The sequence below is a fragment of the Heliangelus exortis genome, chromosome 3 (genome assembly GCF_036169615.1).
Source record: "Heliangelus exortis chromosome 3, bHelExo1.hap1, whole genome shotgun sequence".
NCBI lineage: Eukaryota > Metazoa > Chordata > Aves > Apodiformes > Trochilidae > Heliangelus > Heliangelus exortis.
This window is the reverse complement of record NC_092424.1, coordinates 106,991,234-107,013,323: the sequence shown is the minus strand read 5'-3', so window position 1 is coordinate 107,013,323 and position 22,090 is coordinate 106,991,234. Positions and strand designations below refer to the sequence as shown.

Here is a 22,090-nt window from a genome sequence, read left to right as displayed (position 1 = left end):
CATGCTGGTATTGGGTATCAGCATCTGAACGTATTATTGCCTCCCTGTTGCCACACAGCTGGGATTGTGCTTGTTCCACATCAGATTCTCCATTTTCTTGGAGCAAGCTGCTCTCCTGTATAACTTTGGAGACTCTTTAAAAAGTGCCTGAGAAATTATGCTACTATCTCAACAGCCTGGCCAGGGATCTTCCATCTGCTCTGTCACAGTTACCAACCCCTTCTCCTGGGTAGGATCTTTCCTCCAAACTGCCATTCGCTGTCATTGTCAAAATATAGCTCATGGGCATTTATAGCATTTTTGACATAAATCCTTTTTTCTTCTCTCCATCACCTTTCCTTACCCTCACTGACAGATACAGGGCTTTCAGGTGGGATTCATGTTTGCTTTGACTAATTTGCCAAGCCTCAAATTCATCCCTGTGCTCTTTACTGTTGCTAAACCCCTTGCATACTTCCAAGCAATTCCTCTCCTTGGGGCTTCAAACACTTGTAGATGTCTATCTCTCTTTAGCTGTCATTAGGCCAAGTCATGCATATTCATATCTTCTAATCTTTTTTTTCTCACATCACTTCCTGCAGTTTTTTAATAATTTGTGTTGCTCTTCTCTAAATTACCTCCAATTTGTCTACGCATCTCTGGTTCTCAGGCACCATGAAGATGCTGTTTAGACAAATCTGCCTCTCAGGACACAAGTTCATAGAAGGCTTGTTAATGCCTTTATGGTAGAGATACTTCTTTTTTGCTGCTGGGCACCGTGATTTTAAACAGGGCTTGAAAAAAGGGCTCATGGTTATATTTTTTCAGGGTGCAACAAAAGGTGACTGCCTTTCATCTGAGCCTCTCTTCTGTCTCTCATGGGTGCAGTACCTGCCTCTCTTCCAGCACTGCTCCAGGCAACTTGGGGAAATGTTTGTCCTCTCCTCACTTCTTGACCCCTCTCTGGATGAGAGGGAAGCTTCATCCAACTGGACATTTTGTTTTCCCAGGCTTTTTGTTATTAATAAATATGTCACTATGGTTGTTTATGTCAGAGAAAAAACGATACAACTTTGGACTTGGAGCAGAAAGGAGGAAAGTTTCCAACAGGCTTTGGTATGTCTTTGCTTTGGGCAGGCAGTAAATCACTGCACATCCAGCATCTTCACATCTTCCCCATCTTGTGCTGATGCTGAGCATGACTGCAGCTCTGCACAGCTCTGAAAGTGGTTATGGCTCATTATCCACTGGTACCTCCCAACAGCCCGGGTGGGAGACATCACTTTCCTCCAGCTCATAGTGTAGGGAATGGGAGCAGAGCAGTGAAAAAACCTGCTCAAGGCCATGCAGAGAACTGGGGGATGAACTTTGGTGAAGACTGCCTGGGGCCTGGCAGAAATCTTTGCTTGTTTGGGTGCCTCAGACCATCCTGGTTTCCAGACAGTAAAACCTCCATTATACAATATACTTTTTGCATGAGCTCGCTGGAGCTGTAATAAGCTTATCAAGGGGATAACTGTTAGGATAAACCCTACAATCTTGTCCATCAGTCAGGAAGAGAAATAAATAGAAAACCCAGTAAATTCAGCCTTTCCAGATGTGTCAGTCAGCTGCAGGCTTTCCACTCAGTGACAAGCAATCAAGAGTGCTCCTACAACCAGCTCTGCGTCTGCTGGTACAGGAAATTACCTCCCCAGTCCAGACCTCACATCACAGGCTGCTTCTTTTGGTTAGATTCTACGTGACTGCACTACCAGCAGCACTAAAATAGCTCCACAAACCTTACCATGTGAGCTGGAGCACTGCTCAAAATGGGTATTTACCAAATCTTAGCTTCAGATGCTTGTCATCATCTGAACTGCCTCAATGTAGTTTGCCTCTGCCTTATGCAGATGGATCAGTGACCTTTACAGCACTGTTAGTCCCTCTTTGTAACAAGGCTCGTGAGCTGTTTTTTTTGCAATGCCACAGAGCACTCTTATAGGCACCTTAAGACTTTGTATGAGCACAATTTGCAAAATTAAAAGACAGACAGAGCACAGCTTTTCAATTTGCCTTACAAGCAAATCCTGGTTTCTTCCCTGCCAAGAGCAGAAAGAATTAGATACCTGAAGAAGAGCATTTATAAAGAGCAGGAAGATAGCAAACTCAGTATGATTCTGGGAGAATGGGGGGCTCAGTTGAAAATCTCCTTCCCAGAGGCTGTCAGAAAGGGATCTGTACAGCAGGAGAGGTAGCACTGGATAAGGTCATACGAGCATGGCACAAAGAGCTGTGGTGTGGGGAACACAAGTGGTGAGATTTACTGTCCCCAGGTGTAAGCTTGCACTCCACAGTGACCCAGAGCCATTAGAGCAGAAAGAGTCTGCAGGGCTGCAGCTTCTCTGCAGGGATGTCTCTACTGGGCACGCCCCTGCCAGGCTTTGGCAGGGAAGATGGTCATGCAGATGAGATGAAGAGAACCAGCTTTTCCCTGTTTGTGTCAGACACCCACCTTTGGGAAAATTCAATGCTCAGAATGAGCAGCCAGAGAGGTATTTTAATTACCTGCTGAAAATACATGAAGATAGAGCCTGGCCTGTCAGGCAAAGGGAGCTGGGAAGAGGGGAAATACGAAGAAAGGGCCTGGAAATTTAACTGCCAGGACTTTATTTGGGAGAGAGAAATAAAAGCAAATGGGTCGCCTGAAGAATGCAGCAAGCAGGAGTCTTGTGGCTGTTTTAATTCCTGGATAAAACCTCCCAAGCAATCCCTCCCAAAAGATCCCACCAGCTGGTTGCAGAAGCAACAATCCTGCACTGGTGTCCTACATGTGCTGCTTCCCTACCCCAAAACGTCTACAGAGACCTGAGTGAATACATCTCACTAAACTGTGGCTAAAGTAAAAATATCCATGCAGAGCTCCTGCAAGGAGGTCCATCCTGCATTTGGTATTGCCATGGTTGCCCACTTCTGCAAGGTTCTGAGCAGCCTGAGCATCCCACAGGAGCTTGGTCAGCTACTGGCATGGTGGACCATGCTGCACACCAAGCACAAATTTTCATTCATCAGAAATCTTTCATTTTCATTTATCAGAAATAAGATTATTTAGGTCTATCTTCCTTCCTATCCACTGTCAGAGCTATTTGCTCCTGGGCTCTGAAAATGCAGAAGTCATTATTGTAAAGACAGTACTTTTCGTGGTAAGTATGATTTCCTACTATTAGAAAATAAGTACCTATTTAACTAAGAGCTTTATAATAGATCAAGCAGTGCACAGAGTACAAAAAAGTAAGAGCTACAATTCAAAGAAACTAGTTCAGTGGTAGGATTTGGCATGAAAATAGTTATTTGCTTGATATCTTTAATCTTAATTTATTCAAGACCCTCATCTCTGGATAAATACAAATTAAAAATTAAAAGCCCTTGTAAAGCAATGCATGAAACCAAGGCACCACAGAGAAATTTGGAGAAGCAAATAAAACTGCTATAGTAATCTACAAAGGCACTGGAGAAGCAGGGCAGAGGGGATGGCAACTTAAAAACTGAAAACCAACCCAACTGCAAAAGGAAAGAGAGGAGGAGATGGAAGTGGTGGCATCAGTGAGAGAGGGACAAGAAAAAACACCACTGAAAAAAAATAATTTCTTAACATCACCACAGCAGAGTGCAGGAAGAAATATTTAAAACAGCAATTTTGAATATGCAACCTGGACTGCCTGGTGAGTCACAAGTTTTGTGTGCAGCAGGCACACAGGCTCCTGCCACAGGAGTTCACCTCCTGTACTCCATTCCCTGGGAGTAATCCCCAAGGTTGCATCAGGTTCAGAGCTGCACAGAGCCGACTGTTGTCATCAAAATTAAAGCAAGGAGTGAAATAAAACACTGTGTTTTTCAAGGAGAGCCAAAAAGGGGCCCATTTCAGTAGATTAGTGATACCGTGTAAATATTTTAGGCAATAATCTTGGGCAATACTTACTGGCATGGCCAGCACATGGAGGAGGAGGTCAGAGAGCACGACAGGTCCCCAGCACAGGGGAGCTACATCACCCCCTGGCATGGGGCATGACAAGTTTGTTAAAAGCCCTTGAGGGCTTCCAGCAGGGTCCATGGACTGTGCTGGTGGTGGCAGCACAGGCTTGGCATGGCATGGAGTCCCCACCATCCTTAATGTCCTTATCCTCACCCAGTGCCTGCTGAGGTAGAGAATACTATTTTTTTCCCACTTTTCAGGTGAGGGACAGAAATGCAGCTGCCCTGGATTACATCCAGTGATATATTTAATGTCCCATTGCACTTTTAGGTGCTTGAATTCCCATTTAAATCAAGAAGGTACAGCCTTTCATGACGTGAGACAGCATCAACAGTGTGTGGCCAAGTATTTCCTTGAGTCCCTGCCTGGTACATGAATGGCTGGACTGCCCTCCCTAATCCAAAACTGACCAGGGATCAACAGAAGTTGGCCTGGAAGAGATAAGCCAGCAACTCTGACCTCCAAAGGGAGGGAAGGGGGGAAGACAGTTTTTCCCTGCTGGGGGCTGTGTGGAGAACTGGCCTCCAAAAGGAGAGTTTTGGGGTTCAGAACACCACAGTTCACTGCCCACAAAGGCCAACTTGTAAGAGCTACACCAGAGGCAAGTGGCAGGTTTTTAAATATCACCAGGGATGTCTTCTGGTTCCAAGGACAATCATCAGCCTCTAAACAGTAATTGCTTCTAGCATTTATCTGGAGACAGTGCCGGAAAAAGTAATGCACTCAGTTTCCTGAGTCAACACCAGACTGCATAGCTCAGATGGTAGAGGAAAGGCTAACTCTAATAAATATATAATACTCAAAGGGTTATCTAAGCAGCCAATAAAGAGTCAGAATATATATATGTATTTTTTTCTGTACTGAAGTCACACTCATTCAGTATATGTCATCAAAAGAAATACAGATTTTGTGACAGATTTTTATTTCCCATTGTTACTAAAATGCATTGCCTTCTTAAAGCAGCATCTCACACAACTCTAATCCTTCCTGATTTATCTCTGACCAAGGCTGCAGCCAACAACTGGAGGCTCTAGCTTTGTAACATGAATGTCATAAACAAGGTTTTGATTCTAAATGATCAGCTATTGGGATCAGATTTTGAAATTACAGATATATTTTTGCATAGCCTGCATTGCCTTTTTCCTGTTTTAATCTGAACTGCTCGTCCCATCTCCTGTGCACCCTCATGTTTAAAATTGCACAGGGATGGTTTCTATTTTAAAAGAGATATTCACGGGGAAGGAGCAGAGTGAGGCTGCTCAGATTCTTTTTACCTGAGCTCTGATTGCAGCGTCTTTCTTAATCCACTTTATCACTGTTTCATAGACCAGCTCCTCTGCTTTGGTGTTCAGGCTGTCATTGGACATGTAGGAAATAAAGTCGTCTTTTGAAATATTAAGGATCTCTTCTTGGTTTGCCACCTCTGGGAAAATCTGCAGGGCATATGCTTTGGCCATGTTGTATAGTTCAGTGCACTGCATGGCTTCGGCCATGGCTAATATTCCTAAGCAGTTGCTAGCAGTCAGCTGTTTTTCTAAAAGGAGGAAAAAAAAAAAAAAAAAAAAAAAAAAGGCAAGTGAGAATTATTAAAAGCAAGATTCACATTTTTACCGAGATAATGAAAAAAAAAAAAAGTACCACAGACAAGCCTCCAACCCTAATTAATTTTAGGGATTTAATTAGATGCAGCACCCTGGGTTATTATGAATTGGGGTTTAAAGCACAAAAAATCAAAGTCTGTCTAACAGCTGAGCTGGGGATGGGGAGAGCAGTGCACTTTCTGAGTTTGCTTTTCATGTAAGCTCTCACAAGGCACTGGGGAAACCTACTGACATAACAGTATCTGGGGCTTCCCAAGGGACGGGAACCCAGCCAAGAGCCTGCTGCTATTTCTCCCGCCTCCAATGTTGCTTTAAGAAACAGCAAAGATGTAAATGCCACTGCAGACACTTAAGAATAAATACAAACAGCACTGAGGACATTTCTGAGGATGCTGCAGTCACTGTATGATAATTTTTGCCCTGTTCAGCTACTAAGCTACTTCAAATAAAAAAAATAATCCTCTCCACCCCATCCCCCCCCCCCTTTTTTTTTTCAAAGGAACTTTGTTGCTGCTGAATGTGATGACATCCCTTATGCAAAACACAGATTATACTAACGCCTTCTGTTAAATGTTGTGTAGTGGGTTTCAAAGAAAATCATGCACAGAGGAGCCAGCATTATCTCCTACCCAGCAAACAGAATAACAGCACAGTGTGTAGCTTTGCATTAAAAGTGTGCTGCACCATACATTCGACTGCACTTTTTTTCCTTTTCAGCTATTTGGAAGAAAAACCCACCAATTTCAGACATTTATATGAGCAACTCTAAGATTCTTCTCAGCTTTTGTTAACCAAGACACTAGTAATGGATAGAATATTACAGGACCAAGGAAAAAAAGAAAAATAACAGAGAGACAGACTGCAATAGATCACAGAAGCATCGGTGCCAGTGGCAGGCTTCTCAGAGGAGAAGTATATCACATTTGGTCACTGTCACATCCTTGTGCACCATTTCAGAGCACTGGACAGGCATGTGATAGCCCCATATTTCTTCAGGCAGAACTCCCATCAGAATGCTTCTGCTGGAAATGCTCAGGGATTTTTCCCTACATCCACCTTCTGCCTTCATCAGATTTACAACTTGCATGCTATCTATAATTGGCTCTTATTAAAACAGGATTATGACCTGTTTGTTTATTTAACCTGGCATGAGATTAGCTTTCTGGGATTTTTTGTGTGTATGTGTTTGTTTTTTTAGATTTCTCTTAATTTTTTTTATTTTCTTTTACAGATCCAGCACTCATGAAATTAGGCTATCTCATTTTGCATCAGTTGATTGTACTGACTCCAAGGAGCACCTTTCCTCAAGCAGACTGAAGCAGTGGCTCAAGAAAAAAAAAAAGAAAAAGAACCAAAGAACCAGAATTTTCTTCCAGGTTCTTTGGTGATGTTTGTTGGCACAGTTTCATGTATACCTACAACTGGGTGTAAAAAACCAATAATATAACAAGAGATAGAGATGCCCCAAACGTTCATCACTGTTTTATCACTGCTTTGCAAACTCTCAACTCAAAGACAAATCTGACACTGCTCCACCTTATCCTCACAGGATTTATAACAGAGGTAATAATCAAGCTTGACTCATTAAGCAGCTGTTTACTAGCACAAGACTTGCAAGAATGTCTTCACCTTTAGGGGACTGGGTCTGCCTATACCATCCCCAGAAAAAAGCACAGGTCATGACTGGTTTCTTCTGATCTGGGTGGGGTTTTCTACCACTAAGAGTGCTGGGTGACTGATGTAGTCTGGTATGCTGGTGTCCAAGAAGCTCCCACATGTCCCATGGAGCCTCGCACCTTCCTCTTCCCCAAGAAACTGCCTGGTGACAGACCCAAATGATGTTACACCTGCCTCATTTGGCAAGCATCATAAAGCCACTTGGAGAGGGGTCCCAGGTAGATTGCAGACCAGGGTATGTTCAGGAGGCTGTTGATGCATTTCTTTGCACTTCATCACTTTTGATGTGAGGAGCACCACTGCAAGGCAGGCACAATGATTTCTTCTTAAGATGAGGTCTGGCAATTGAACCAGAGGGATTTGTTACAGGGGAACAAGACAGAGGTTGAGGCAGCAGCCATAGGAGATGGCTCTCTCTGCGAAGTCTCCATCCCATGGACAGAAAAAACCCTCCATTTTTCACCCCTCACTCAAAACTAGGGGGCAAGACTATTGACTCCAGCTGCCTATGGCACAACTGAGCAATCAGACTTTTATACCTGTATACTCATAAACAAATAATTCCAAGAAGCAGTCTGGTGATATTTTGGATAACAAATCAGGATGATCTGAATTATGCCTTTCCAACACCTATTACTCTTCGCTGACTAATATATAGCCCATCTCAAGTAACAGCAGTTCAGGGTACTTCTAGATACTGACATGACAAAGGCAGTTAAGGACCAGCCCTGCTCTGTCTGCTCCCAAGCTGTTTTCCTTTGGACACTGACATGTTTACAGCAACTGTTGATTCTGCCACAGTGACACTGACCTTGTAACAATACATGCTTCTGGAATTTCATCTTGAGTCCATTCAGAACATGACTGCTGACTACTAAACTATTCCCAGGGCTCAAGGACAGTTCGTAACAGACTTAGGAGCAGACTTTGGGGATATCAGATGTAATCTAGTAGGTTCTCACTGGTTTGCTACAGTGCTGGAGAGCACATTTGTCTCTATGTATGTCACAACACTGCAGATCAGCAGCTGGTATTCTCCACTTGTGCTAGATGAGATTTTGGATCCTGTGCAGAGTCATAATGAGATAATCAGCCAGGCAGACTGCTAAGACTGCACTACTCAGAGTGAGATGACTTGAGATAGCGTCAGAGATAGATGGTGTGTAGGAAGGATTACTCAGTCAGATTGCAGTAACAGGATAATGGAAGCTCAGTGGTTGATGTAAGCCCCCCTGTGTGCATTAAGTACTGTATTTTCACTTAGAGAGGCTTTCCAGATGACGACTTGATCAGTAAAATTAGCATAAAACGTGCATTTCCTCATCAAACTCTAGGTACAGTCTGACAGGGATCTTATTCCTCAGGTATTACCACTGGTGTCAAAAGCATGGGAGGATGGGCAAGAGGTGGAAGACTTCTGCATACATCGATTGTCAAAAAGATTTCACTTCCTCTGTGAAAGTGTTCCTAATTTCTCCTGTATGCAGATATAACTGATGCTTCAGTTTCTCCAGAGCTGGGCAGTGTGGTTCTCCAGCTGGCCCAAAATTCTCAACCGGGGGTGAGCAAAAAGAATTAGCCATAATATTTTCTCCCAACTCTATGAAGGCCTCTTGTTCCCTCAGGTGCATATGACTGCACATGCAGGTCTCATCACTGGTCTGCCAGTTTTTTTCTCAAAGTTCATTCTCTTTGAAAACTTTGTGCCCTTTGCTCACGAGACTAAGAAAATTCAGAGCTCCTGCCCTTTCCTCTTCTCCTCCATTAATCTAACAGGCTCCACCAAATTCTTTTGATTTATGGAAGAATGCCTCTACTTTATCAGCAGCAGGCTGCATCATGGACCCAAAATGTGATGCTTATGAATCTGAAATCCAATGTGAGCCATGACTGTGATGATGGTGCAGAAAAGTATGAAAAAACCCAAAAAACCAAAACATAACCACAAAATTCAGCCATATGGATGGAGGAAATACCTATGATGTCCTGACCAGTTTGCAAACATTTGCCCAGTTATCATATGGTGCCTGCATGAACTTGTCAGCATCGTTGCATCAGTCAGCACTAAACTGTTGCAATTTCTCATGGTTCAGACAAAAGCAGAGGAGACAGCATGTGGGAGAGAGAGAATGTGGCTATAATTAGCCCAGTGAAGCTAGTAAAGGAATCTCCCCTTGAAATGAAACAATCTTCCTGACAAACTTTGCAGCATGTTTCCACAAGAAAGTGCAAGTAGATTTGGGGTGCCTCTGCCCAACACTGCTTAGAGACCCAGGATAGACACACGAGCTGCCTGGATATCAGCCAGTTGTGATCCTGCTTTCATGACTGAAAAAGGACAATCTGAACCTCCCCTGAGATGGTGCTGTGCTGAACAGATCTATTCATTTAGGTCTTTTACTTCTTTCGGCCTTTTTGGACCTCCTTCCACTTCTTTCAGTGTTAAGACATGGCCACTGATGGCCACCATTTATGCAGCTGAATTCTGCAGAAACCCTGGAGAAAAACAAATTTCTACCATATTTTTGCTTTCTCAGGGGGAAGATGGCTGGGATGAAAGGACAAAGCACAGCCAAAATGCCTTCCTCTAAATTTTTTAGATGGCAAATGTACTATCTCTGTGGAGCAACCCTGTCACAGCTATAAATAAAAATAAGCAATTACGCTCCATGAATTCTCCAAATGAGAATATGAAATTCCAGGGACTCTCCATATATCAGTGAACTTATAACCAACTCTACTATTTCATACCATAACATGGTTCACTGAATTCAAATATTAACTATTGGAAAAGAGAAATCTCACACTGATTTACTGAAATAAATGTATTTTGGTTCTGTGGATGACTCTTTAGAGGCAGCACAACTTAAACACATCTGTTCTTGGAAAAGTCATAGGTTCTAATCACTTAAAAGAGGTGGTGAAGGGAAGCTGGGGGAAAGCAATGGACAGAGATCTCATTTAAATTGCACAGCCAACACAGTGAGCTTGTAAAGCAGAAATTTAATTTCCTCATTACCCACCTATTTGAGAAAAGACTTTTAAACATGTGATGTATAAAAAGCTGGAAAGAAGAGACAAATACAATACCATAGATTCTTTACTGCTGCCTGCATCACACCATTCATCTTGCCAGCAGGCCAGCTTAGCAGTGAGAATTAGCACTGTAGTGAACTGGACTCATTTAAGTTTTTTGGGTCTTTAGTTTGTTTGCTTGTTTTTTAATGAGTGCAATATTTTCTAAGCCTCATCCTCCACACTCTGCAGCTCTAGGTGGCAATCTTAAATGAGAAATGCCCAAGAAGAACCTATAGTTCATGTGGGTTGAACACATATTTGGGGTCCAGAGAAAATGATAACTCCCATGCCAAGTTGAGGAAGCCTGAACGGACAGAAGTTGTCACAAAAAGGTACTTAGAACTTGGACATGGGAAATAATTCATGTAAGATCAAACTCACATATTTTATATTAACAGGTTTGTGTTAAGTCAGTAATTTATAAATTACTACTCTAGTTAACTGGTATTATAGCCATGTTAGTGATGGAGCAGTATGTGATATAGGCAAGAACTTGAACCAATGTATTTCAGCAGAGCTGCAGTTCTGGCTTCTCTTCTGCCATGACAGAAATGGGGCTGGTTGGTTCCAGTTCAGACCAGTAAAGCTTAATTAACTGAGATGGCAACCTTAAAGTGTTTTGAAATGATCTATGTTAGAAAATAGAGAAAATGCAAGGAGCTGAGTGACATGGTGTTCCAGACATGAGGAATGGGCTTGTCATGTGGCCATGAGATGATAGAGGCACTGGTGATGATGATGTTCAGAACATCTTCACTGAGGCAAACACTCCCCATGCAGGCAGCAGTTACCAGGGGTGGGCACAGATACCTCTGATCCCCATGCACCACTTTGATGACACATATCCAACAGATCAGAACTCTGTGTGAAAGAACAAACCCTGTGAACATTCAACCTGGATCAGCTCAACCAGATCTTGTTCACAAGAACATTGGACACATGAAGGATTTTCTCAGGGATGCAAGAAAATTGCAGAACCTTGTCTGTAAGAGCTCACCTCCAGTTCTTTCAGCATTTGGCTGAGATGGCCTTGTGTAGCACCCAATATTTGCTGTCACAGTTATAAGCAACCTAAGAGCTGCACTGTGGTGTCTGTGTTGTGATCAACCTCTGTGAAACAAGATGTCATTGTGATGCCAAGTATCAGCCAAGATTCAGGAAAGTCTAAGATGTGATAGCAGCTGCACCTCAAAAAACAGGCTACACTTTGCTAGATTATTTTCCACTGATCACCATGTTGGAATTTTAAGTTCAAATCTCAACCAAAATAAATACTGGGTTCTGATTTTATTATCTTTAATAGTGAGTTTCCTAACTATATTTTAAGAATCATTAGAAGGAAGGCTTCCAAACCATAAAATAACATCTTAAAACCTCAGTAGATGGAGTGATTCTTACCTAGAAACGAAACGCAGACTTTACAGAAAGTATGAAACTGGAACTTGCTGGCAGCTTCCAGTAGGGTTTTTGCATTGGCTGAATCTATGATCAAAGAACCTGTATAAACAAACTCCAGGAGTAACTCCAGGACATCTGCAGTGAGGTTGGACATGGCCAGTTCCAGCTTCTCTCCACTTCTGTTACTGTCTCGTGGTGACCTGGTAACAGCAGACAATTAAATTATGGACATGACACCATCCCCGTTTTGTTGGCATTTATTGATTAGTGAGGGCTAGAAAATCACTTTGCACCTCATTATATTTCTCCATTATTTTTGTTTACGGAACTGAAGAATATGAATTTTAAAATAACTGAACTTAAAAACTTTAACTGCATCTGAAAGAGAAGAGTCTTAAAGCAAATCTTACAAAAAAAATCTGTTTATTGCTACTTTGCATTTTCATGCAAAAACAGTTGCAAAAGAAAAGGAAAGAAAGAAAAAGAAAAAATGAATGAGCCAACATTAATGAAAATGAGGAACAAGATTAGCTTTCAAAGGGAAACAATACATTTTAACATCTTGGTTAACATCTCATCTGCTGTGCATAATATAACTGTTAAGGAAAAAACACTCTCCAATTTCAAGAGAAAAGGTCATCTACTTTTTCAGGAATCCAGCACTGGAATAATTTTAAATGTCATGTGCATTTAAAGATACATTAAAGACCTTTTCATGAAAAATAACAATAATAAATATTAATTTCTGTTTATTTTCAACTTCTCAGTATGGTCTATTGAAGTATAGGTATGATAGACATAAAATGAATATACAGACGGCCATAAAAAAACCCCACATTTTTGCTTATTCTAAAAATCTATTGTTCCCTTTTAGGCACTAAAAAAAGGAAGCCCCTCATGGCAATTGCTTTGAAAACTGAATACAAGACAAGATAGACAGACAAAATGGTTAGAGCAAAGAAGGGAGAGGGGGGAAAACAACAACCAGCTCTGCCACAGGAAGCCAGCAGCCATCCTCTAGGAGTTTCATGACTGTGGCCTATGGTTTTTCCTGCATGAAGTGCTGAACAATTTGGGGATCAAAGTATCTCCTGCATTTGAAGTGTGGATTAGTGCTTGTGAAATTATTGGACAAAAAGAAAATTATACTGAATTAAAGTAAGGGCCCAGTTCTTAATGCATGGTTGGCTGATGTGTCTGCAACACTAAAAACAGGTCACACCTGAAAGACAAAAATGATGATAAATTTGGTAACATCAGGGAGGGGAGGGGAAATCTGTTGAAGTAAGAAAATGAAACTCTTTTAATGGTTAGGACCATCCAGCACCTTCTCAAAGAAACATGAGCTTCTCCTAGTCACTGGACAGTCAACGTCTGCTCGCTCCAATTCTGCTGGAGTACTCACAAAAGCCATCGGACGATTGACACAAACCCCACATATGATGCTGCATGACTGTGGCATGGACTGGTCAAAGCATCACCATTCACAGGCAAAATCAGATTGAAGCCTGAGCAAGAACATTACCAACCTCTTGGATTCACAAAGCTGCCTGGAAAGGTGATGATCAGACCTCTGCTACCATAATGGAGGAAAAATAAACAACACAGGAGGTTCAGTTTTCTTCCTTCACGACATCCCCACCCCACCCGCCTCAAGAACCCCTAAAATCATTTAGGGAAATGCTTAGAATTTGCAGTGGTTGCTTTGCCACTGGTCTGCCATTGACTACCCCTGCCCAGGTCAAGGGCACAGCTTTAATTCATGCAAATATTTTCAGGATAAAAGCTGTAAAAAGGTTTCATTTTTCTACTGAGAGTATTTAGATGGTGTCCATTAGCACAATGGAGGAGGCAGTGAACTAGAGGTAGTGAATAGGGGTCAGCCCCACTCACATAAGGAGATAGAGGCACAAGGAGCCAAAATCCCTTGCTGCAATCACAAAGTCAGGGGCAAAGCAATGAACTAAACCTCAAGTTTTTATTCTAAATATTGGACTATCCCTTTGGATAGGAATACAGGTGTGTTTGATCCTATTGCACAAGCAGATGGATAAGAACACATATTGACCATGATACCACAGTATCTTGTATGCACAGATCTGCATCCTACCCAGAATCCTTATGCTTCATCACATCACAATGTTCTTTTGGAACTCTTGCATATGGATTCAGTTTTGCACTTAGCACAGGAAACCTCAGGTATCAAAACAGAAGAGCTGCCATTTCCTAGATCCTCAAGAGTATGTAAAAAAACTACTGTTTATTTTTTCATTCTCACACTCACATAAGAATAACATCCCCCATATCTGCTTTATCTCCAGTTGTGCACACACTGTGCTGCACTCTGGGCTACTAAAGTACCTCCAGGTACTGATATAATTCTGGCTGAGTTGATTCCAGAAGTAATTTGTACCTGACAGTGAGTTCATATTCAGGAAGGTTGGTTAATCAGGATATTGCCTGAAATTTAAGTGAGACTGGAGGTCCACAGCAGGTGACAGGATCAGGGTCCTTGCATTGTGGGAAGATCCACTGTAAGCAATTATTAATTTAAAGTCACTAATTGCACTGTGCTGGCAAAGGCTGTGGGAATAGCTGTGCATGACCTGGTAGGAATCACTCATTCTCTCCCAGTGCAGAGATGAGGAGGCACAAAGGAAAGGATGACATGACACCAATGTCAGCATAGACACACACCCATGGTAGCAACAACTGCAAGCTGCTATTTTTCAGAATAATTAATTAATAATCTCTTTTACTTTGTAATACACCAAGCAATAAACTGCTGTTGGCAATTGATTAAATGCCAAAGAAAAGCTAAGGTGTTTAATCAATCACTAGAGCCACTTACAGCAAGTATAATACAAAGCTACAGAGATTATTGATATTACACAATGAGCCAGAAATGGGAAAGAAAATTATCCCTGCTCCTTCCTCTGCAGTGCCTTGGATATGTTGTGCTGTTTTGCTTGCACTTTCTAAGCAGTGAGCACTTTGGCTCCACGTTTAGCTGGACAAAATCACAGAATCACAGCATTGTCGTGGCTGGAAAACACTAAGATCACTGTGTCCAACCATCAATATCCCCCCTAATAAAATAAATAAAATGTATTTATCAATATCTGTATCACCATGTTCACTAGAGCATGTCCTGAAGTGCCTCATCTACATGTTTTTTAAATACTTCCAAGGGATGGCAATTCCACCACCTCCCTGGGCAGTATGTTCCAGTGCATGACTATCTCAGTAAAGAAATTGTGCTGATATCAAGTCTAAATCTCCCCTAGTGCAGCTTCAGGCCATTTCCCCTGTTTTATCATTATTCACTTGAGAGAAGAGGACAAATACTAAGAGCAGGCTTGGTTCAGCCCACACAGGGCAATCACAGCCACCCTGATTTCCATGCTGGGGATCTACCCTGGTACAGGCTGAAGAATGGGCAGGGAACTGGTTGAAGCAGGTCCTAATGGATCAAAAATGAGTGCTGGAAGGGAGAAAAATAATGTGGACTGATGTGATTGAAGTGGGAAATGCCATAGATTTCTTCTCAAAACAATTTTGTTGAATCAGGTTGTGGAATCCTCCTCCCAGCCTCACTAAAGCTTTGTGTGCTCCTTGGTTCTGAACATACTGGAATATCAATATGCTCTGTGTGGTTACAGTTCATCTATTTGGGACTGTGCTTTCACTCAGCTACTCGAGAGGAGCTGCAATAGTGGCTACACTGCATGACAAGACATGCAGTGGACTGGGGAAAATGTATATAATTGTACCTCAAATAACTCATCCTATAGCACCTCAGGAGGAGTTCTGTCAGTGGCATCAGTAGATGCAAACATTTAGGAAAGTCTGTGCTCAGAAACACACTGACTTCTTGCCTTGAGAGCTGGGAAAAGACACAGCTCTGCCTGGTATATACATGCCTGTTCCCAGACTCCTGGCACAAACCTGGGATATTTTTGGGAGGGAGAGCCTGCCTGCTTCCTCTTTCAGTCTCACTTGAAGGCAGGGAATGTACACTTATTGTTCACGGACATCATTAAATGTGGCATATTCTGCTATTTGCCCTGCGAACTCTAAAGTTTAAACAGAATGATGTAATTTTATTGGCCTTGTAATCATTGCTCATATTATAAAGGTCACACATTTCACATTGTGGCAGAAAATCAATAGCTCTCCCAACGGCCTCTGGGGGAAAAAGTTTTGCTTCTGAAGAATAATATATAATAAACAATTTTAGTCCATACTTTATCATGGCTGTAATCTTGGAGAATAGCTACAGTAAAAACCTGGCAATGGCTGATATATAAACTCATTAAAATTAGGAAGTGATTTAGAACAGGACTTTTAAAAAGATTTATCTTGAGCTAAACAGCAAAGAGGGTTGTTTAGGTCTACATTTAAACATGCTCCAAGAGCTCTTTAACAGTTTAATTTTATGGTAACTGCTGGGGAATTCTTTCAGATTTACAAATCACGTATCTCTCCAGCAAGGTGATAGACTTGAACCTGCAGATAAACAGGAACAGAAGATACACTCTGAATGGGCAAGAGGGGAGTTACTGGAAAATATTTTGTATTGTCTGGAATAATTAGGTCTGGAAAAATAAAGGCAAGGCCTTTGAACATACTCTGGCTACTTATCCTTCAACTTAATTACTTAAACCAGAGAAGACAAAGGCACAGGGAACCTTTTAAAGCAAACAATGGCTCGACTATGCTGCCAAATAACAAATCAGAACTGGTGTCCCTTTCTCTTAACTAATCTATAGAAAAGGGCTACACTGCTTAAATACTGATAGCAGGAAAAATCACCCTAAAACCTCCTCCACTCCTCCATAAGAGTGGAACTGACAAAGGAAAAAGTAGAGAACTTTACATTTTTTGCATTTATTTGTCCTTGAAAATAATTTCTGTGCAGGTAATACACACAGACAAGAATCAGCACTAGTGTTTTCATGCTTACCAGAGATGCAACTGAGTTTTCCGCACCTTGAGTTCTAAATCTTTGCTTTCTCCCTGCATTCGACACATTTATATAACAGAACTTCTGTGTGATTCAGTTCAAACCATTTAATAGTTAGTGCAATGCCTTGATTTACAAAGCTGCACTTAAGAGCTTGGCTAAAACAGCTGAGTAAGTGAAACACCTCTAGAACATCAATTTGTCAATTTCTGGACAGTGCTACCACCTCTAATTCTGGTTTCCCTCATGGTTTGGATACGCTGCCTTTAATGGGCTTACAACATTATTTTGACTGACTAATGGTTTGGCTACAGCCTCACTCAATTTTAGATCAAATACAAAAAGCTACCTATACCCAGTACAGATGCCAGCCAACTCTCTGTTTACAAGCTATAGTCACAAAGTCAAAACAAATTCTGGATGTTCAAAGTGGAGCCATCTGCACAGAATAAACATGAAAAATGTGAGACAGTTTATGTTAATGTACATTACTGTCTAGGAACAGTTGGTTTAGCTTCCTCCCAGCCTGCCTGGTTGGGAACAGGAGGACTGACAGAGTTTGTGACACCTATTTACATTCAAAACCATATGACTCACTGCTGCAGACTCAAAGGTATGACGTATATTCAAGATCTGTGCTCCAACAGAGTACCGAAATAAATTATTATCTTTTAAAATAAAGACTCATTCAGAATTATAATTTCTGTTCTTTCCTCAGCCATGTGGGACTGGCTGGCTGTCCTTTTCTTTTGCCTCTCCAAAGGCATCATTTCTGCTTGTGAACAGAGAGTTTGCCACCATTACCTGCATCTCTCCACAGGACACAATGGCAAAGGGCTAGCTCCAAAATATAGTGCCAAGTTTGTACATATTACAATTGGAATTTATGTCTAACAACTAGGAAAGCAGACGTTCTAGTAGTGTAATTAAAAAATTGCTATCTTTGACTATCCGTTTCTCAGGATCTCATGCAAGGCAGAAAATTGAATATCCCACACTAAAAGCACATGCTTGAGCTAATGGAAGGCTATGAGACTGCTGGCACACAGGTGGGAGCCCCAGCTCCACCCTTGGCTCAGGCATCTGAAGCCCCAGTTTTGGGGCTGGTCCCTCCCTGCAATGTCCCACAGCTGCACCCCAGCTTCTTCACTTGATGCTCTCCCAAGATCTGCCCCACCAGCTCGATGCTGATTGCCCTGGCTTCCTTTCCTCATTAGGAACACAAATGTTTGCCCTCCATTAATTACCTTCCCATTCCACTAAACCAAAATGTTTGCTGCAAAGATAGAACAGCAACAACAACAAAAAAATCACCAACCAAATGAAATGGCTTTGTTCCCTGGATAGTGTTTTGGTCTCTAGAAAACAGGAAATCCAAGATTTTTATGTCAGACGAAGCACTCAAACGAAGAGAAGCTACTTCTTTTTGTCTCTGTCAAATTATTTTGATTAACAAAGAAAGGACTCCAGACTGGGATAGGCAGCTTCTCATGAGGCTTAAGAGTCTGTTAGCTATGTGCTCATTAAAAACTCCTACTCCAGTCTATACAGTTTTGACTAAACACCTTATTACTGTGGAACACAATCCTTTAAGCATTGAAATGCCAGAGGCTGCTACGTTGTTGCATCTAAACTGTCCACTATTTGACTTTTCATCAGCTTCAGAGCTATTAATAGTTCAAAATCCACATGTCTGTTTATCTTGGGAGAAGCAAGCAGGAAACAAGTTATATTATAGCTAACCTTCAACTCTGAACAGAACAGACATGACACTCTACATGGAAAGTGGTATTTCACACGAAAGAGCCTGATTTATCATAATTACACACTCATGAGATATAAAAGCACAGGTGCCCAACCATACCAACATACACTTCCATGATACACTCACTGAGACGCATGTGTTACTCAGGTAACAGGTTATTTACTGAGTTATCCAAGTTTATGCAGCTGCAAGGTAATCAATCATGTAAATGATGACAGGAGGAGACATTTATAGAGCAACATCCCTGCAATATGTATGTCATAAGGCACTGAATGTTCTTTTAAATAGGATTTTAGAAAAAATAAATTATATACTAGCATTGCTTCTCCTTTAGAATTATTTTATCAGCTCACAATGTATTAACTTGCAAATCTCTGCCTTTGTTATACTATCCTGTAGATAAATATTATCTTTGAGCCTCAGCCACTACCCATCTGTCTCATGAGAGATGAAAACATATACTATAATGGTGCTATTGTACAATTATGATAAAGAACTAGTAAAATCACAAGATTAAATAAATTACATTGTTTAAACACAGGCTTGCAAATTTGTCATGAAAGTTTACCTGACCAGCAAATCCTTTTGCTCACTTTTTATACCACGACGTTGATACAAATAATGCTCCTTGTTCCAGGCAAACAAAATTTGGCAAGACGCTCGTGTAACTTATTAGGCTCAAACGCTGCCAGTTTGCACCTGCTCTATCAGAAGAAAATCAGGCAAATTAATGGCTGTGGGCTCAGGCATGCACTGGCAGCTCTGGCTAATTCACCATCACAGAAATGATCATTACAAACACAGATGAGCAACGGGATTAACCGCAAATGCTTTTGTTCACGGACAGCATGGCCAGAATAAAATAAAACAAACAAAAGAGCCATGTCTCCTATATATCCTTAATGCTATTCACTAAGGGAACAGAATCTAATTGCTCTTTGGACTGTTTCTAAAGGCAAGGATCAGTGGCAGCCTGTAATGCTATAGTGTGGGAGATCACTGCTGCAGGCACAAATCTGCCTCCCTGCTGAGATTTAAGGAAGATGAGGAGTTTGAAGATGCTGGTTTAAATGGCTTGCAAGGGAATGAAGAAGTGAATAGTGAGTGCCTTTGGAAGAACAACATTTCATGACCTGGGTTTTTGCAAAGGACTGATAATAAACAAGTGGAGAAGTAAAAAAAAACCGGGCCAACTTATTAACAGCATGGGATCTAACTTGTTTGCAAGTATCTCTGGAAGCCTAATTCAGCAAATATGTGGCAAAGTAGCCTGGGGCGAGAGCAACTATTTGTTAAAAGTAAATAAAAGTGCAAGGAGATTCTGGTGGACTATATGGGAAGGAAGATTAAAAAAAAAAAAGACACAATAAAAAAAAATTATTCTCATCCAACTTAAAGCTCACACTCTTAAATAACTCATATCTGATTTGTTTTAATGATATTTATTACACCATCAAAAATCAGCTTAGCAGAGAGCTAGTCTTATGCAGCTAATAAATCTGTTTCTTAGGAATGTGTTGAAATTTATACAAGTAATTATCTAGGTAAGTCTATCCAAGGCTTTCTCATCATTGCAATGTCTAGAGGGAAAACAATAATAAAATAATGATAACCACAATTATTATTTATTACTACTACCATGATTATGGTAGTGCCCAAAGATCCCAATCAGCATTTCAGTAATTAGAATTAATTCTGTCAGGCACTGGTTCTATCTCACTCAGCTACAGGGCATTGCTGCTGCTTTTCCACCACATACATAGAGCCAGCCTGTGCTCTGGACATCAATGGCAAGAAATATATTGCATCAACTATGGCCACAGTATATGCAGGGAAGGGCAGGTAGCTCTTCTCACTCCATCAATCCTCCCCTGCCCACCCCACCCCACAGAATTGCTTGGAGTATTTGAGTTACTGAAGCTCAGTGGTATGCAGGCAAAAAAGGGTGGGAAGATCATGATCTGATCTGACCATAACCTGGTCGTATTAACTCAAATTCATTCTCCCAATCCAGGAGTGGCTAATCTTTGATGATTTAACTGAAAGGAAGTGAACTGCTGATCCCTGGAGCAACCTGGCAGCACATTGGAGTTGGGAGATTTGATTACCCTCATTTTAGGGCAAGACTTGCTTTTGAAAGTGGCCCCAAAATGACAGCTTTCAAGAACACGGCTCCAGTTTCTATGCCGTGGAAGTTTTTTTCATTGTCTTTGATCCATTTAGCTTGAACTGCACCTCGTTAGATAACTGTTCCCTTTCACCCCTAAATTTCAACACAGTCAAGCTTAGACAGGGCTGTGAGATGTAAGTAAATACAGGAAGGTCACCACGCTGGCATCTTAAGAGTGGTTGTATGACAGCTGCATGGCTTGCAGATAGGTCTAGCCAGAGCAAGAGAGGTGATTACTCTGTCATTTCTTGGATAAGATTCACAGGATTTGTAGTTCTGTCTCAAAATTATGTGAGTGTGAAGTCCAAACTACAGAAAATAGAGATGCTGTCAATGAGGGAGAAGAGTGAGAGGTTAAGTGATTTTGCTCAGTGCCTCTGAAAGCTGCAGCCATTACGAGGCAGAGGCTTAATTTGTGCACTACAACTCAAGGCTTGAAAAGGAGCCCTTTCTCTCCTTCTCACCACTCTTTTTCTTCAGAGCAGGGCACATTGATCCATCCCTCATTTCAGAGCCAGCATCCAGCCCAATCCATGGACACTCCCACAGATTCACCTCCCCCAGTCCATGGCCCTGCTTGCCAGGCTGGAAATAGCCGGGCTGGGATGCCTGCTCTGGGCTTTGTGGCACTTCCTTAGCCTGGCAGCCCAGCAACACCACTGAATATTTGTAAACTGCAGTTCATTTACGTAGAAGACCATGAGTTTCTGCTTGATGAAAACGTGTTTTTCCAAAGCCTGGCAGCTGCAAAATTTGAAACCCAGCAGGCAGCTCTGACAGGCAGGTGGGAGTGTGGCTGCTGGGCTGGGCAGAGAAAGTGAAGTGCTCACGGAAAAGGGCCACCAAAACCAGAAAGCTGTCTCCTCTGCCAGGATTTTGTGCCCAACACGCAGCAATTATTGTCTCTTGTTTAAGAGAAAAATATCACCCATAGCATAATTTACACCTGCACCCTGGAAGTAAAGGGTGTTGAATATTTTTTACTGCCATTCTCACAGGCTCCTTTAAATGGTTCTGCAGAAACTGTCTAGGCACAATACACCTCTCCCGGCACCTGAAACAAACATCTCATTTTTAACTCCTTATTTTTGTGTTTCTGAAGAAATGTTATAATTTGTTTCTACATTCATTTTGTTCTAGAATGTGGAGGAAGCATGCAGATACAGAAATGCTGCCTGTTCCCCTCCTGGAGTAACAAGAAAGGTTCTTAATAAGCAGAAAAACACAAAGGGGTCACTAAGAGTAGATTTTTCTTTCATCTGCTATTTCTCATTTTGGGCTTTTTACAACGTAAACACAAACCAGACAGTCTGTTTTCCAGACACCTAAATGCTTTTGCAGTTTTGTCAGACAGTTTCAGATGGATAGCGGCAGGTTTCTCTGTCTTGCATCCAAATGTTGCCTTTCCACACAATGGTGTAAAATGCAGAATGACATCTCTGTC

General features: G+C 41.6%; 1 protein-coding gene across 2 annotated transcripts in view; it reads right to left on the bottom strand.

The window, feature by feature from the left end:
• The window catches only part of KLHL29 (kelch like family member 29), a 392,776-nt gene that overhangs the window by 44,965 nt on the left and 325,721 nt on the right, over positions 1 to 22,090 (bottom strand). For both annotated transcript variants that reach the window (XM_071742039.1, XM_071742041.1), the window contains 2 exons: positions 11,746 to 11,945; positions 5,266 to 5,525 (listed from right to left, as the gene is read on the bottom strand). In XM_071742039.1, coding sequence (XP_071598140.1) covers positions 5,266 to 5,525; positions 11,746 to 11,945 — 460 coding nt within the window. The remainder of the gene's footprint in view (positions 1 to 5,265; positions 5,526 to 11,745; positions 11,946 to 22,090) is intronic.